The following is a 15,331-nucleotide window of genomic DNA, read 5'->3' on the forward strand; positions in this document are numbered from 1 at the left end:
GCACTCGGGAGGCAGAGGCAGGCGGATCTCTGTGAGTTTGAGACCAGCCTGGTCTACAGAGCTAGTTCCAGGACAGGCTCCAAAGCCACAGAGAAACCCTGTCTCGAAAAACCAAAAAAAAAAAAAAAAACTAAGGGGTTTTACCAGTACATGCTGAATGCACACACATCTGAGGACATTATTATAAAAGAGATAAATCTTGTCACAAAAGGGCAAACAGAGATCACGAGTGGTATTAAGAGTTTAAGGACAGCGATGGAGTTAATATTTACTGGGGACAAGGCATGCAGGTATGTTTCAGATGCAAGCCTGGTGCTAGAGAGATGCTTCAGTGGCTAAGAGCACTTGCTATGCAAGCAGGGAGGCCTGAGTTCAAAGCCTCAGCACCCACGTGAAAGCCCGGTATGGCTGAATGTCCCTTGTCCCTGTAATCACGACTGCTGATGGAGACAGAAGTCTGCTCGCCACAGTTAAACATCACAAGAGCAGTCTGGACAGCAGGCCTAGCCAAAATCGTGAGCACAACTGCAAGCGACAGAGCTCTGCAGTGACCCTGACAACCTCACTGAGACGTACATGCTGTGGTTGAGGGTGTACTGGTTACTCTCGTTTCGGAGTTCTTGGCTACAGGAATCACATCTTTTCCACCCATCCTCAGTTTTAATCCAGCTCCATCCAGGGGATCTCCAGTCCTGACCCAGAAATGGCATAGTTCTCCTGTTTAAAAAAAAAAAGTTTACATTAAAATTACATTAAAAGTATATATATACGTAATGAACACAAATTTCTTCTGGCTGGATGGTGGTGATGCACTCGGGAGCCAGAGGCAGGCAGATCTCTGAGTTTGAGGCCAGCCTGGTCTACAAGGTGAGTTCCAGGAACACCAGGGCTACACAAAGAGACCCTGTCACAAAAAAAAAAAAAAGAAAAGAAAACAAACATAAAGCAGTAACTAGGTTAAGCATAGGTCTGTCTTACTGTGCTCTGGATGTACTAAAGTGATAACCAGGTTAAGCACAGGTGGGTCTTACTGCACGATAATGTGTGGTGAAAGGTTTACCCCAGACGACACCTGCGTTTGAATCAGAAGAAGCAAGCACGCTGAGGAATACCCCTCCAAACAGCTTTCTCCCACCTCCCACCCCTGTTCCAGAAGTAGGAGGCGATGTAACTGAGCCACAGCCCACCTGACTCCAGAGAGACCACTGTGGGTGAGAGCATGGGAAATGAAAATGGAATACGGTTGGGAAAGGCGGGGAGGATGATGACCGGATGAAGAAAAGGGTTGGGCTTCATCCTAAGAACAACCAGGAGCCAAGAAACCAGGAGGCAAACGATTTGATCAGACTTTGGCATCACAGGGTGTACAGGCAGTGGACTTTCAGAGGACTGGAGGCGCAGCCTCAGCCGCACAGAAGCCAGAAGGCAAAATGCTGCCATGCAGGTGGTGCCAGCAACCAAACCTGGGTCTTTGGCAAGAGCAGCGAGTACTCTTAACAGGGAGCAAGCGCTAAGGAGGTATTCAGCAGCACAGCAGTGTTGGGAGGGGCAAGGGAAGGGATGCTGGGTCCAAAGGTGAGTCTCACACACAGAGAATGCTAAGAACAGATATTCGTGTTTACAAAGTCAAGTTGCCAACTCCTACAAAGGCTCCATGAGAACAGCTCCCTTCCGACCTCTCCACCCCATGAACCAGTCTCTGCCACCATCCAGTATCTGAAATTACTTAAGTACTCAACATTAATTTTCCTCCAAGATAATCACAATGTCTTATTCTGTTATAGTCCCATTGCCCAGTCTAGAAAGATAACTTTCTAGGGTCTGTAGCGTAAAATTAAAAGGGAGAACAAAAAAGAAAAGTAACTCCTGAGCTTACAGTTCCTCATCCATGTCTTACATAGACCCGTGTCCTCAGCTAACAAATGTCTTCATAAGATGGAAACCCTACACTAACCTAGGAAGCCACTCCCTGCTAGGTATATTTATTTATCTTTTAGCTTAAAAAAATTTAATAGCGTTTATAAGAAGAGCCATTGTGGCATTTCTCATTACGTTTTGGTTATTGTCAACCCTATGCGTATTGTGACTCACTGACCGAACTATTTGGTGAGAAAATAGTTTGGTATAATATAAATAACCCTTTCAAGCTGAGGCTCGGTAGCAAGTAAACTAGAGAAATACGAAAATAAAACCCTTACGTCCCAGATTTTACAACCTAGAGGAAAATGTTTGTTTCAAGATTTATTTCAGACTTGACAGGGCGATCTTGGGATCTCTCTGTCTTAGTTCACTGTTCCAGAATCTACATAGCTCATAAACTAAGGCACAGGTTCTAGAAGCGATTTATCGATAAAAAGCAACAATGGGCCACTAGGTCAGTAGTACAGCACCTGCCTAGCGCTCATGAGGCCCTGGGTTCAGTCCCAAGCACCACTTCAAAACAAAAGTCACTGGGGCTAGGCATAGCAGCATATACCTGTCCACCTGTCAGCCTGTAATCCTAGAACTCGAGTATCTGAGGTAAGAATTCAAGACCAACCTGGGCTCCAAAGCAAAACCCTTTGCATAAAACAGAAGACAAGCTGCAGTTTAAAAGGTCATATATCATTAAATTCAATGTGAAGCATCTGGTTTTGAGTACCAGAAAATAATGTTACTAGAAGATTTTAAACAATGACAACCCATTTTTGTTTTGTTTTGTGTAGACTTGGCTGTCCTGAAACTCACTCTGTAGATCAGGTGACAACCCACTTTTTACAGGAATTTATCTACTTGGTTAAAAGACATGAATTGCTAGAATTTCATTAATATATTTAAAATTAAAATTACCTTTATTTTGAGACTTTGCAAATGCTAAAGGAAGTCTAGTTTCTTTTCTGTTTTCTGGTAAAACATGTAGGTAGGAAAGGGTTTGTTTCATCCAGGGGCGGCAGGGGAGGAACTCAGCAGAAATCACAGAAGAATCCTACTTATGGCTTTGCAACGTGTACCTTGCTAGGCCACCTGTTTTTCAGACAGCCTAGTCCCGCCTGCAGAGGGTTGTACAACCCCACAGTACACTGGGCCATCCTACAGCAAGGCAACCGAGAAAACAGCCAACCTCAGGGCGTTAATCCTCAGCCGAGGCTCCCTCTTAAGTGTGCCAAGCCAACACCAAGATTAGCCAGCACATAAAGAAAAAACCATAAGTCAGTTCTGAAAAATTAACATATGTGTATGAGTAACGTCTCAGAGTCTACTCAGCCGTGACACAGCTTGTATAACCTGCATGTATTTTTTGATATATTTACTTTCATTTTACGTGTATATGTGTGTCTTCCCTGTACGCACGGAAGTAAGCGCACCATGTTCTGCAGTCCCCAGTAAAGGTCAGACAGAGGTGTCATTTTCTCTTGTAACTGGAGTTACATACAGTACATACAGTTGGGAGCAGCCTTGTGGGTGCTAGGAACCTAACAGGGTCCTCTGCTAGAGCAGCAAGAGCTCTTGACCGCTGGGCCATCCACCATCCAGTCCCCAAGTGCACTAGACTTTAAGCGCAGTAATTGCTAACTAACGCCAGAAAGCACTTGGGCTGCACATCTTTGTCTTTTCTGGGTTTCTGTTTCACGTGGCAAAACACGAAGGTGGGGTACTGCAGGAGAACAGGATGAATTCTTCAAATGCATCTCCTAGCAGAATCTCCTAAGACCAAAGAGCCTCAACTAAGCAAAAAACATGCCTTCTTCTTCTTCTTCTTCTTCTTCTTCAACAAGTACGGGTGTTCCTAATAAACGAAACACCAACGACAAAAACCAGAACTCAGAATGGGCTCGGCACTAACTGAACAAGTCACGCGAATGACACCCAGTTTGGTCCGCACACTAACCTGTAAAGAGGGGAATATCCTCATTTTACAAACTTAATTCTCCATTTCAAGGCTCAGTGGTCAAGGACTTGCCTAGCACACCCGAGGCCCCGTGTTCACCCACCATATCACAAACAAAACTATTTTATACATGAGAGTACAGAAGCAAAGAATTCAGCAGGGCAGAACTCAAAATTATGGACTCTGATTCCAAAGTCCATGCTCTTAGCCACTATATTTACAGGAATCCTAACAGCCTATTAAGACAGATTCCAGGAAATTATAGGTTTGGGTGTTTGTTGTTGTTTGTCTTTTTTGTTTTTTTTTTACTTTACATGTGTGATGCTCTATTTGCAAATTACAAGAAAAAATAATTAGACCATACATCAGTTACGTTTTTTTTTCAAAGCAACAAGAGCGTTGAGTGCGTGGCAAGGACACTACAACAAAACAAGTCATAACAAAAACAGAAAGGCGAGAAAAGCGTCACTTTAAAGTTTCATTTCAGAATCTGAGAAAGATAATCTCCTTTGTTCTTGAGCAAGAATGAATGGATGGTCTGGGGCTGGAGAGATGGATCAGCAGCTAGGAGCACCCGATAACTGCTCTTACAGAGGACCCCAAGTTTGGCTCCTAGCACTCAAATCAGGCGGCTCACAATTGTTTGTAACTCCAGTCCAACAGGTCCGAGGCCTCTGTTCTTCTTGGGCATTGGTGCACATGCCACACGGGGAATTAACAATACTGAAACCCTTTTAAAAATAGAATGAATAGTCGTCAAGCTAATAAGCACTTAGTTTTGCCGCTGGTCAAGTTTTCTTATAAAATTTTTAAGAAATTTAAATTAAAAGAGCTGGGATCAAATGTGAAGTTTGTAAATGTGGGTAAATTTGATTGTGAAAGATGGTGAACAAACACACTGCATATTTCAGGCTGAATGTCAGAAGTCGGGTTTACCCCCCCAAGGAGTCCGGGGAGATCATCACAGATGCAGTAGGGACAGCACGCCCCGGAGCAAAGGAAAATGGAAGGAGAACGGTGGGAAATTAAGCCTTGGCGCTGCATGCAGGGCAGAAGGACCCTTCACAGGGACAGCTCTCCAGATGTGCGGTCAGGGGAGTTTGAACAGGCCCAAGGATGGAGATGGAAATCCACTGGAAGAGAGGCAGAAATGAGCTGAGGATAAAGACACCAATCTCTTGTGTCTGGCAGCGAAAGCACGCGCAGGCCTGAAGGATGCTGCCCGGCCAGGTGTGCTCGGGAGGAGGCACGGACCGGCAGATGACAGGCCGGCGGGGGTGGGGGGCGGGCGCCTGGACCCCGGGAGGTGGGCGAGCGCACAGCCTGCACAGGCCAGCGGGCTGCACAGCGGCCAGCGACGCGCGGGCCGGGAGCGCCCCGCCTGACAGCCCCTCCCCAGCCCATCCCGAGTCCCTTCTCACCTGCTGGTCCCTTTCCGACGAGGCAGCCACCAACCTTACCAAGCTGCAGCGTCCAATTATTGCCGGAAGTCGTCCGTCCGCCTCCCGCCGAGGTACACCGCTGGACGCCCCGCCTCGAGGTGCCGTTGATTGGCCGGGGTCGAGCCACGTGATCGTGTTGCTACCCGAGCTCGGAGACCTCCTGTGCGCGTGCGCAGTGGACGCAAGCCCCACCCACCTATCCTTGTCGCGTGTGGGCCCGTGGTGGGACTTTTTGACTCGCCCTGCTGGCGTAGCCCGAGTCGTCTGGCGGAAACCGGTTGGTTAGTCACGGTCTGTGGACGCCCGCTCCGGATCCGCAGACCGCCGGCCTGATGCTAGCAGGGACACCGCCCTATATACACTCAGACCCCTCACCTCTCTACTTCATTTTCCAGCCTGCCTAGCGGAGGCCTAGCTTGGGCTCCCCTCCATTGCCTACATGCCAGTGTCTTCTTGCATGTAGCCCTGGGGCTCAAAGAAGGTCTGGCTGACCTACCACCTAGAATAGCTTTCAATTCCTAGAAAGCTGAAATGCCCTAGAAAAACAGTGCCAACGGGCACAATGTTTTCCAAACAGGTGCTGTGGGGTCTGTAGGAAGAAGAGGGCAAGTGGACCACGGAGGATTAGAGGGGCGGGAAGCTAGAGCTTCTAAACCAGGACTGCTGCCCAGGAGGGTTGCTGGGAAAGGTCTCAGCCACCTGTGTGCACCCTTGAGCGCAAAGAGAACTAGGAATGGTTCTTACCCGACTAAATAAGCGCAAAGTATGTACAAGTGCCTGGTGTGTAGTAAGCAAACATCACGTTCAGTTTTAGTCTTTTGAATGATGTGGGTACTCATATTGGGGAAATACTTATGTAAATCATTTCTAATGTGTTTATTCTAGTAGTGGTTTTTCATTACACATTTAAATATAATAGACCAGTTACAGGTGGAAGTCGGCGTTATTCCATCCGCAACGCCTAATTTAGGCACCTGAACCAGTTTAGGGTTTTGGAGACCACTTGACATAGACATGCTTGGGTCTGAGACATGGGTCCCAGACTCAGCTTTCAATCAATAGCACATGGCCTTTCATAGTGAATAGCACACAGTCATATACTTCAGTATTATACAGCAGTAGAAAAGAGTAACATCAGAGCACCACAAAGTAGCAGGATCCTGCAGCAGGACACGGAATCCATGAGGTCACAGCAGGAGTCCACAGAGGAAGAACTAGAGCAACAGTGATAGCCTCAGAAGCCAAGAGTGAGGGCAGAAGCTAGAGGCAGTTCTGGGAAATCACCACACACTGGGTAAGTGTTGCTACAGTCTCTATCTACACTTGGCTGTCTTTGGGGAGATGAGCAGGTTTGGTGCCTCTGCAGTTCAACCTGTGAAAGAAGGGAAACCGCTTATAGAGATAGGAAAATAGGAAGTTGCCAGGCTGAAGGCATGAGGTGAGAGGGAGCAGCAGGAAGATACGTACTCAACAGAGATTGGGGGGGGGGGATACCATGTGTCTTTATTTTCTCCAAAGAAATCCCAATATGACAGTTGTCAAGAAGCTGGGCAAACTTAATCTGATGGTTGCTATCCCTCCCCACAATAATGGTTCAGGGTGGTGACTGACAGAGTGGGTGGCTGTTGCTGGGTTCAGCTGTCTTGGTGTTCATGCCTCCAGGATGTGGTGTGGTGGTAAGCTAAGGTCAATACCCTGAGGGTGACTGAATCGACCTTTCTTGGCCTTTTTCTGGCACACAGGCTGGTGCACATCCTTGCCCTTGGGGGTTGTACCATCTGGACTCAGATTAGCTTTGTTTTGTTTCCTCTCTGGGACTCAGAGCATAGCGTATTTAATGGAGTCTTTACTCAGCATGCAAAGGTTACATCTTGCCACATTGCATTAATGCTGTGGCAAGAAATAAACCACCAATGTGACCATGACACCTTACCAAGGGACGGGAGGGGGTGTCACATTCTACCTGCCTCATGCTGGGATTCTTGGGAGATGTCTAGCTAATGATGCCAACTTGAAACCCCATCTAAACAACACACCTGTTCCTGAAATGCCAGGAACAACAGAAGCAAGTCTGGATTTCAAGGTCACATCAAATATGGTATCAGCGTTCCCTTGCATTTATGATTGTTCCCATGGTGATGTACTTACCCTGTTCCTGTGTTACCTTGAGTGACAAGCAATAAAATAAGGAGCAGATGATCCTTTGGACTGAAAGGGACCGCTGACACCGAGCGCAAGCCTGTAGCAGAAAAGCTCCTGGCGTTAGTGGGTACATAGTACAGGGACAGCTGCCTGCTAAGGGCTGGAGTCCGGACTTCCCTGCATACGCCAGCCGGGCTCTTCCCTGTGTCCACCCATCCCAGAGTGCTGGAGCCTGCTCCTGTCACATGGAATGTCTTAGCACCCTGGTTGGGCTTTGTGGCTAAAGCTATTGCTGTTTTTTTTTTTTTAAATGAGGCCAGAACTTCCTTTAGTGCATATAGGACCCAAGTTCAGTGTGCATAGCGAACAGCCTGGAGGAAGGCGTTTCTAGCCTGGTAACCAACCCTCCACCTCTCGTTCACAGTCCACTGTCTAAGTACTTTGATCCACCTCTTGTGCACAAGGGAAATTTAAAAAAAAAGCCAGAAGTCAACAATTTTGTCTTTTTATTTTTGCCCCAAGTGTAAAATCCAGTGCATATAGGCAATACAGTCCAGCACTGAAGACATCACTACTGAGGGTCCAGTGTGTCAGGCTAGAGAAGGACAAATACGAAGTGGTGGCTTTGTGACTTCCCTGTTAGAACATTCTGGAATTTTTTTCACTCAGTCAGCTGTTCTTGGACTATGCTACTGATGTGGCCTATTCAACCACTATCTGTCTGTGTTTCTATTTTCCTATCAGAACCTCCATCCATCTATCCATCCATCCATCCATCTACCCACTGATCCATTGATCTATCTGTCTGCTCATTGTCTGTCCATCCATCCATCCTTCTGTTCAATCACTGATCTGTTGATTTGTCCATCAGTTTATTCATCGTCTGTCCACCCATCCACCCATCCATCTATCTGTTCATCATCCATCCATCCCTCCATGCACCCATCCATCCTTCTGTCTGTACATTCATTTGGTCCGGGTCCTTCCCTTTGATCCAGCAGCTAAATTAAACTTTACGGCTCTGCTTCCGGAGTATCCTGGAGACTCCACAGCAGCAGCTTCGCCGCTGCCGGCGTGTTTTATTTTATTATCCAGACAGGCTGTTCAGTCCACTCCTGAGACCAGTTGAAACTTTACAGGAACCTTCTTAACCTATGGCATACATTGTATAAGCCACCCCCACCCCACCGCACACATATGTACAGATGCATTTGCTGTGTGATATGCGATATGAGAGTTAACATTAAGAGTGGAACATGCGATAGTGCTTAGTCAGATTACTAAGGAAAGCAGGCTGAAGTAGCAAACTGACGCCACTGAAACTGCGGCACCTTGTGAATGTCTTGTTCCCCAATGAATTCTAACCTTGTTGAAAGACGGGATGCTTGTCTATGTTTCTGACACGGCACACTCACAGCAGGAGCATGAAGTAACAGCTGCTGTTGGTGACTGCCTAATTTTGTGTTTAATGCACCTAAAGACATTTGCATATCTGATTAGCTTCTGACTGGGGTGGCAGTTCCCTCTAGCCAAGAGGAAGAAGAAACATGTGCCAAGATTTAGCTACAAGATCTTTTCAGTTTCTTGGGTTTTATTCCCGCATGATTTTGAGAAGTTAAGCCATACTTACTCATGTTTAAGGAGAGAAAATGTAATGACTGGGTCTGAGCAGGGCACTGATGTCACCATAAACTCTGTTCCCTGACCATTGCACAGCAGCGAGGACATCTTAGGCTCTGCTAATGGCCACCTTGAAGTGGGCAGACGTACGCTATGACGGCTCCACACAGATGTGAGGATTTTCTCGAAGTATCACCACGATATTAAAAGACACACGTGAGGAGAAAGAGAGTTGAATTTTCTCCAGCGGGACTCCAGATGAGAACTCCTTGGTATCAGGACTGGCATCTGAATGCCCCAGTTCCACCTGAGCGCTGGGAGCAGCCCTACGCCTCCTTTACTGGGAAGGAACTTAATGGAAATGCCAAAGTTCAGGACCGGAGAGAGCACATCAGGTGTGATGAGGAAATGGACCCGGGAGTGCCCGTATGTGGACAAAGCCTGACCTGCTGAGTTCCTGGGTATGGGTTTGCTTCCTCCTGTTGACTTATTCCTGGCTGGGAAGTTTAAGGAATGAAACATTACCACTTTCCCGTGGCTTTTCATCTAAGGTGCCTACCTCTCATAGTCGTGTGGCCATAAATGATCATAAACCCAAACATTGCCAGGCAGTGGTGGTGCATGCCTTTAATCCCCCACTTGGGAGGCAGAGGCCAGTGGATCTCTGTGAGTTCAAGGCCAGCCTGGTCTACAAGAATGAGTTCCAGGACAGGCTCCAAAGCTACAGGGAAACCCTGTCTTGAAAAAACAAAAACAAACAAGCAAACAAACAAACAAACAAACCAAACTTTAACTTGAAGAACACTTCTAAACCACTGATTCTCAACCTTCTAACTCTGCGACCCTTTCATGCAGTTCCTCATGTTGTGATGACCCCCAACCATAAAAGTATTTTTCGATGCTACTTCATAACTGTAACTTCCTACTGTTATGAATCTTAATATAAATATTTTTTGGAGATAGAAGTTTCCTAGGGGCTATGACCCACAGGTTGAGAACCACTGTTCTAAACAGGGGGTTATTACAGGGCTTTGTACTGGAGGGAGGGAAGTATTCCAGAGGTAAGGTGGGGAAACATTTACTGCTCATCTATGACCGCCTCTGACACACACGTGATGCTTAGCCTCGGCTATTCGTGTTACTCGTGTTGTGGGTTCCAGACAGCAGAGACACATGGGTGACTGTGAGTCTGAGTGATCCCAGGGCTTTCTAAAAAGAGCTGGAACTAGCTGGGCAGTGGTGGCGCTCACCTTTAACCCCAGCAGAGGCAAGTGAACCTCTGAGCTCAAGGCCAGCCTGGTTTACATAGTGAGCTCCCAGATAACCAGAACTACACAGAGAAACTCTGTCTCATAAAACAAACAAAAACCAAAACCAAACAAACAAAAAAGGAGAACTGTAACCAGAATGGATCTAAGAATAGTATCTGACGTGCCGTTCCTGCAGGGCAATAAGAATTCTCTCCTCATTAGCACAGACTAGAAGTGAAGCCCTATTCATATACTGATTATCTCAGAAGGAAGTTGCCTTTATAGCAACACATCTTCAGAGCATGATGCTGGGTGGTTATTTTCCGACATTTTATATTTTGAGCAGGTTTGTCTGCCCTCGAGATTTCTTAGGCAGAGTGGAGTAAAGGTGCAAAAGGCCCAAGAAGATGTGAAAGCAATGTGTAAAATATCGGCTCCAGGTTCAGCGCCTCGTAGGACAGGAGCTGAGTATATCATCAGCAGGCATCCCCAAGGCCCTACCAAGTGGAGGAGAGGGTTTTGGTATTTGTGAGTTTCTTAATAAATTTTGCCTCTTTTTTTAAGATATAGAAGGCTACATTAGCGGTAACTCTGGTGGATGAACACTTGTGATCAAGGCCAGAAGTGGGTTGGAGAGGTACTCACGTTTGAAGTCATTTTTAGTTTTTCTGCCAGCACTCAGCCCTTTAAGACCAGACTATATGTATCACAAATAGTATCTAAGGAAGTGCCCTCAGACTTTTTTTATAATGTGTTTCCTTGATTTTTCTTTTCTTTCTTTTTTTTTTTTTTTGAGACAGGGTTTCTCTTCGAAACACTCCTGGCTGTCCTGGAACTTACTCTGTAGACCAGGCTGACCTCAAACTCATTGAGATCCACCTGCCTCTGCCTCTCAAGTGCTGGGATTAAAGGTGTGAGCCGCCACCACTTCCTGGCTTGATTTTTCTTTTAATAAACAGTGGCAGCCATTCATTTTCATTGTTGTCAGAGGGGGTAACTAAGAATTCATTGTTGGCCATCACTTTAATCCCATCGAGGAGAAAAGAGCAGTTTAGCCATCTTGAGATGTGTCTTACATGGTTGAGATCACACCATAATCACAACTGTGAACACTGCATTTGAGAATGAGCGTGTGGACGTCCTTCTCCCCATTCAGGAACAATTCTGATGAGTGCTTACAGTTGCCATGTTGGCTCGCACTTGTGACTCCAGCATTAGGGAGGTTTAGGCAGAAGGATTTTTTTCTGAGTTCAAGGCCAGCCTGAGCAAGATAGTGGGTTTCGAGCCAGCCTGAGCTACAGAGTGGGCTGCTATAACAAAAATAAACCAACAATCACTCATTGAACATAGTCACAAGGTGTCACATAGTGACACACACCTCCAGTCCCAGGTGCCGCTGCTTGGCAGACAGCAGAAGGATCGTTGGAATCCGGGAGTTTGCGAAAGCTTGGCTGATACTGTGAGACACTGTCTCAAACAACCGCAGCCGTGTGCTATACCATGCTGAGAATGTGTCATGACTTCTTTGTGCACACTAAGTGGAATACTATTTGTTCATGTTGGAAATTGGCCCCTTAGAATATAATCTCAGATCCCGGCACTCTAAGGCAGAGGCAGGCTGATCTCTGAGTTGGAGGTCAGCCTGGTCTACAAGAGCTACTTCCAAGAAAGACTCCAAAGCTACTGAGAAACCATGTCTCAAAAAAGCAAAAACAATATATTCTTAGAAATGGAATTATTGGTCTCCAAAATACCCTGAAATATAATTGGATTAAGATTCTAAACATGAGCTAGAGGGATGTCTCTGAGTTTAAGAGCACTGGCTGCTCTTCCAGAGGTCCTGAGTTCAATTCCCAGCAATCACATAGTGGCTCACAACTATCAGGCATACACGCAGGCAGAATATTGTATACATAATAAATAAAGCTTTGTAGAAAAAACAAAGATTCTAAACACAAGCCCGGAAATGGTGGTGCATGCTTTTAATCCCAGTTTGGGAGGCAAGAGGATCTCTGAGTGTGAGGACAGCCAGGGCTACACAGAGAAACCCTGTGTCCAAAAACCAAACCAAAGGAGGAAAAAGATTCTAAATATGACCAAGAAGAAAAGAGGAAGAGAAGTGAAGAGCAGACTTCAGGGGTGGCTAAGGTCACTAAACATTGGGTGAGGCAGGGGACCCACTCCTTACACTAGTTTGCAGCGGGGTCCTTATTAAACTGTCTGCTACAGAGGCCGAGGTCTGGGTGTTTGTTTATACATGAGATGCGAAAGGCTTTCTGGCCTCATAGAAGAAAACATTTCATCCTTTCTAGTTTTCAGGAAAACTGCCCGTCTTTCGTCTTTTTGTCTTTTTCAGGAAAATTACATTGTTCAGAAAGGAGCAAGTAAGCGACCTAGGCCTTGCTTGCCAGGCAGATGGACCCGGAGTTTCTACAGTACGGCAGCGTTTATTTTTAAACCTCATTGTAATTCAGTGTGGATGTCTGCTTCAGCAGAGTGTGGTGGCTCACACTTGGAATCCCTGCACTTGGAAAAGAGACAGACAGGAAGGTCCAGATTTCTAAGTGAACATGGGCTATGCAGCCAGACTCTGCTCTTAAAGTCAAATAAAACAAGTGGCTACCTCTGATCCCTTAGAGCTGCTTTAGGAATGGTGACCTTGCAGAGGGGGAGCAAGGATCTCCTGGGGGACCGGTGGCTCAACGTCTCCTGTCCCAGGACCATCCTTGCCAGGCTGGGTAAAGTGCTGTGGTCCCGGCACCTTCACGGGGCCTGTTTTGTCTGGTCTCTGCTGAAGGAGGCAAACGGGCCCTCGGTTACTGTTTCTGTTTGGTTTTTGTCTTTGTTTTAAGATTTATTTATGGTCTGGCTACCACACATATATGGTGTCTTCAGAAGCCAGAATCCCCAGGAACTGGAGTTACAGACAGTTGTGAGCCACCTTGTGGGTGCTGGGGATCGAGCTGTCATCCTCTGGAAGAGCAGCCAGTGCTCTCAGCGACTGAGTCCTCTCTCCAGCCCATTTCTGTTTTTATCCTCAGAATCTGAAATCTGGGGAAGGTGGATTGGGAGGACTCAGATAGAAACTAGTGCACAGAAATTCAAACGCAGCGGGGCTTGGGGTCGCAGCTTCAGGGCAGACTGATTGACGGACACACAGGACGGTGGCCTTGATTTCAAAGACTGAATAAAATCAGAACGGTGGTGTGCACCTGCAACCCCAGCAGGAAGTAGAAAAAGACAAGATCTCCTGAGTAAATTGGGAGCATGGGGACCTTGGGAGAGGGTTGAAGGGGAGGGGAGAGGCAAGGAGGGGAGCAGAGAAAAATATAGAGCTCAATAAACATCAATAAAATAGAAAAGAAAAAAGAAGTAACTGGTAAGTTATTGTATGTTTCATGAAATATTTAGGACCTGCTTAAACTAAAATATACTTGTTTATCTGAAATTAAAAAATAAGTCTGTGTCAGATCTAATTTTGTTTATAGTAAACTTTGGTTGCTCTTAAAGAGCTTTGCATGGATTACACAAAGGAGTAGAACTCTTTCCCTGGCACCCACAGAACCGCTAATCTACCAATGAGCCACGACAATGTGTCAGAGCAACGAGAGCCAAACAATTGGTGGTTAAACAAGCTACGCGCATCAGGAGTATAAGCAACTTTGTGCACAGTTGCTTAGCAGGCCCTCTGTGTGAGTTGTTCAAACACGGCAGGCAGGAAAGCCGATGGATTTTGAAAGACACTTTTAACTCTATGCTAATGTGTTCACCGGTAGTTCCAGAAAGGAGAAATGCTCACTGAGTGTGTGCCTGTCAAACCAGACCTGCAGCTTTTAGCTCTGGGCTTCTCTTGCTGCTGGTTTGGTTTGGTTTTTGAGGTAAAGTCTCAAGAAGCCCAGGCTAGTCTTGAATTCCGGATCCCAATCCTCCTGCTTCAGCCTTCCAAGTGTTGATATTTTGGGCAACCACATGGTGGCTCACAACCATCCATGAGATCTGGTGCCCTCTTCTGGTACCACCATACCTAATCATATCATAGTTCCTAAATGTTTCTCAGAACACACGGAAGTCATACAACTGGTTTTCATTTTTTGACCTACATTGTGCCTATGTGTGTATACATATACATATCATAAATCTCTAATATAAACATGGTATGGTGAATCAGTTAAAACAGATGAGAGTTGTCTGCAGGCCAGCAGCGCGGGGCTGGGCGCCCTCGGGCAGAGCAGGCACGTCGCACAAACAGATTTACTATTCGGACAAATACGACGACGAGGAGTTGAGTACCGACAATGTCATGTTGCCCAAGGACATAGCCAAGCTGGTCCCTAAAACCCATTTGATGTCTGAATCTGAATGGAGAAATCTTGGTGTTCAGCAGAGTCAGGGATGGGTCCATTATATGATCCAGGAACCAGAACCTCACATCTTACTGTTCCGGCGGCCACTACCCAAGAAGCCAAAGAAATGAAGCTGGCGAGACACCTTTCAGCCGCGAGCTTTACACAGCTGTCCTTGCTTCCTACCGTCTCTCTGATGGCGTGATTATCTCATTTTCTTATTTCTCACTTTGATATTTAAAGGATGTTCAATACACTGAAGTGCTGGGACCTGCTCTGCTTCTTGAGTTGAGCCACCAGTGCCACAGCCCTGTCAGATGAGTGACTCCAAAGCCCTAGAGCGCTCTATCCAGCGGGCCATATTTGCCGTCTCTTGAAAGCGTGTGAAATCAGATCATGGCTATTACAGGGACCATGTGAATTTGCTGTTGTGGTTTTTATTATTGGGTGCTGTATTTATGGTGACTTATCGGCTTATATTTCAGTGTCTTGGAAACTCTACATTTTATCTGACAAATCTCTTCCATGTTACAAGCCTCTATTAAAGGAAGTTGTTATAATTTAAAAAAAAAACAGATGAGACAGTGTGCTTGTCTCTGATCTCTCCCTATTAAAACATATGACATACGTTCAAATACAGAGGAACAAGACAGTGTAGAGAAGAGA

General features: G+C 46.1%; 2 protein-coding genes across 2 annotated transcripts in view; one reads left to right on the plus strand and one right to left on the minus strand.

Annotated features, from left to right (window-relative positions):
• Fbxo25 (F-box protein 25) overlaps positions 1-5,419 on the minus strand; it is a 25,011-nt gene extending 19,592 nt beyond the window's left edge. The window contains exons 1-2 of the mRNA XM_050136508.1: positions 5,290-5,419; positions 577-717 (exon numbers count right to left, since the gene is read on the minus strand). Of these exons, the coding sequence (XP_049992465.1) occupies positions 577-710 (134 nt within the window). The 5' untranslated portion in view covers positions 711-717; positions 5,290-5,419. The remainder of the gene's footprint in view (positions 1-576; positions 718-5,289) is intronic.
• Positions 5,420-14,478: 9,059 nt separating this feature from the next.
• LOC126498166 (cyclin-dependent kinases regulatory subunit 1-like) lies at positions 14,479-15,085 on the plus strand. Its single transcript, XM_050136509.1, has one exon. It carries the CDS (start codon positions 14,479-14,481, stop codon positions 14,794-14,796), a length of 318 nt encoding a protein of 105 aa, XP_049992466.1. The 3' UTR covers positions 14,797-15,085.
• The last annotated feature ends 246 nt before the right edge of the window (positions 15,086-15,331 follow it).

This window comes from Alexandromys fortis, unplaced genomic scaffold (genome assembly GCF_014885135.2).
Source record: "Alexandromys fortis isolate MF-2015 unplaced genomic scaffold, M_Fortis_MF-2015_v1.1 scaffold_3, whole genome shotgun sequence".
Classification (NCBI taxonomy): domain Eukaryota; kingdom Metazoa; phylum Chordata; class Mammalia; order Rodentia; family Cricetidae; genus Alexandromys; species Alexandromys fortis.

What these genes read in the sequence shown, in the direction of transcription:
- LOC126498166 (XM_050136509.1), top strand. Translation starts at nt 14,479, where the DNA reads ATGGTGAATCAGTTAAAACAGATGAGAGTTGTCTGCAGGCCAGCAGCG.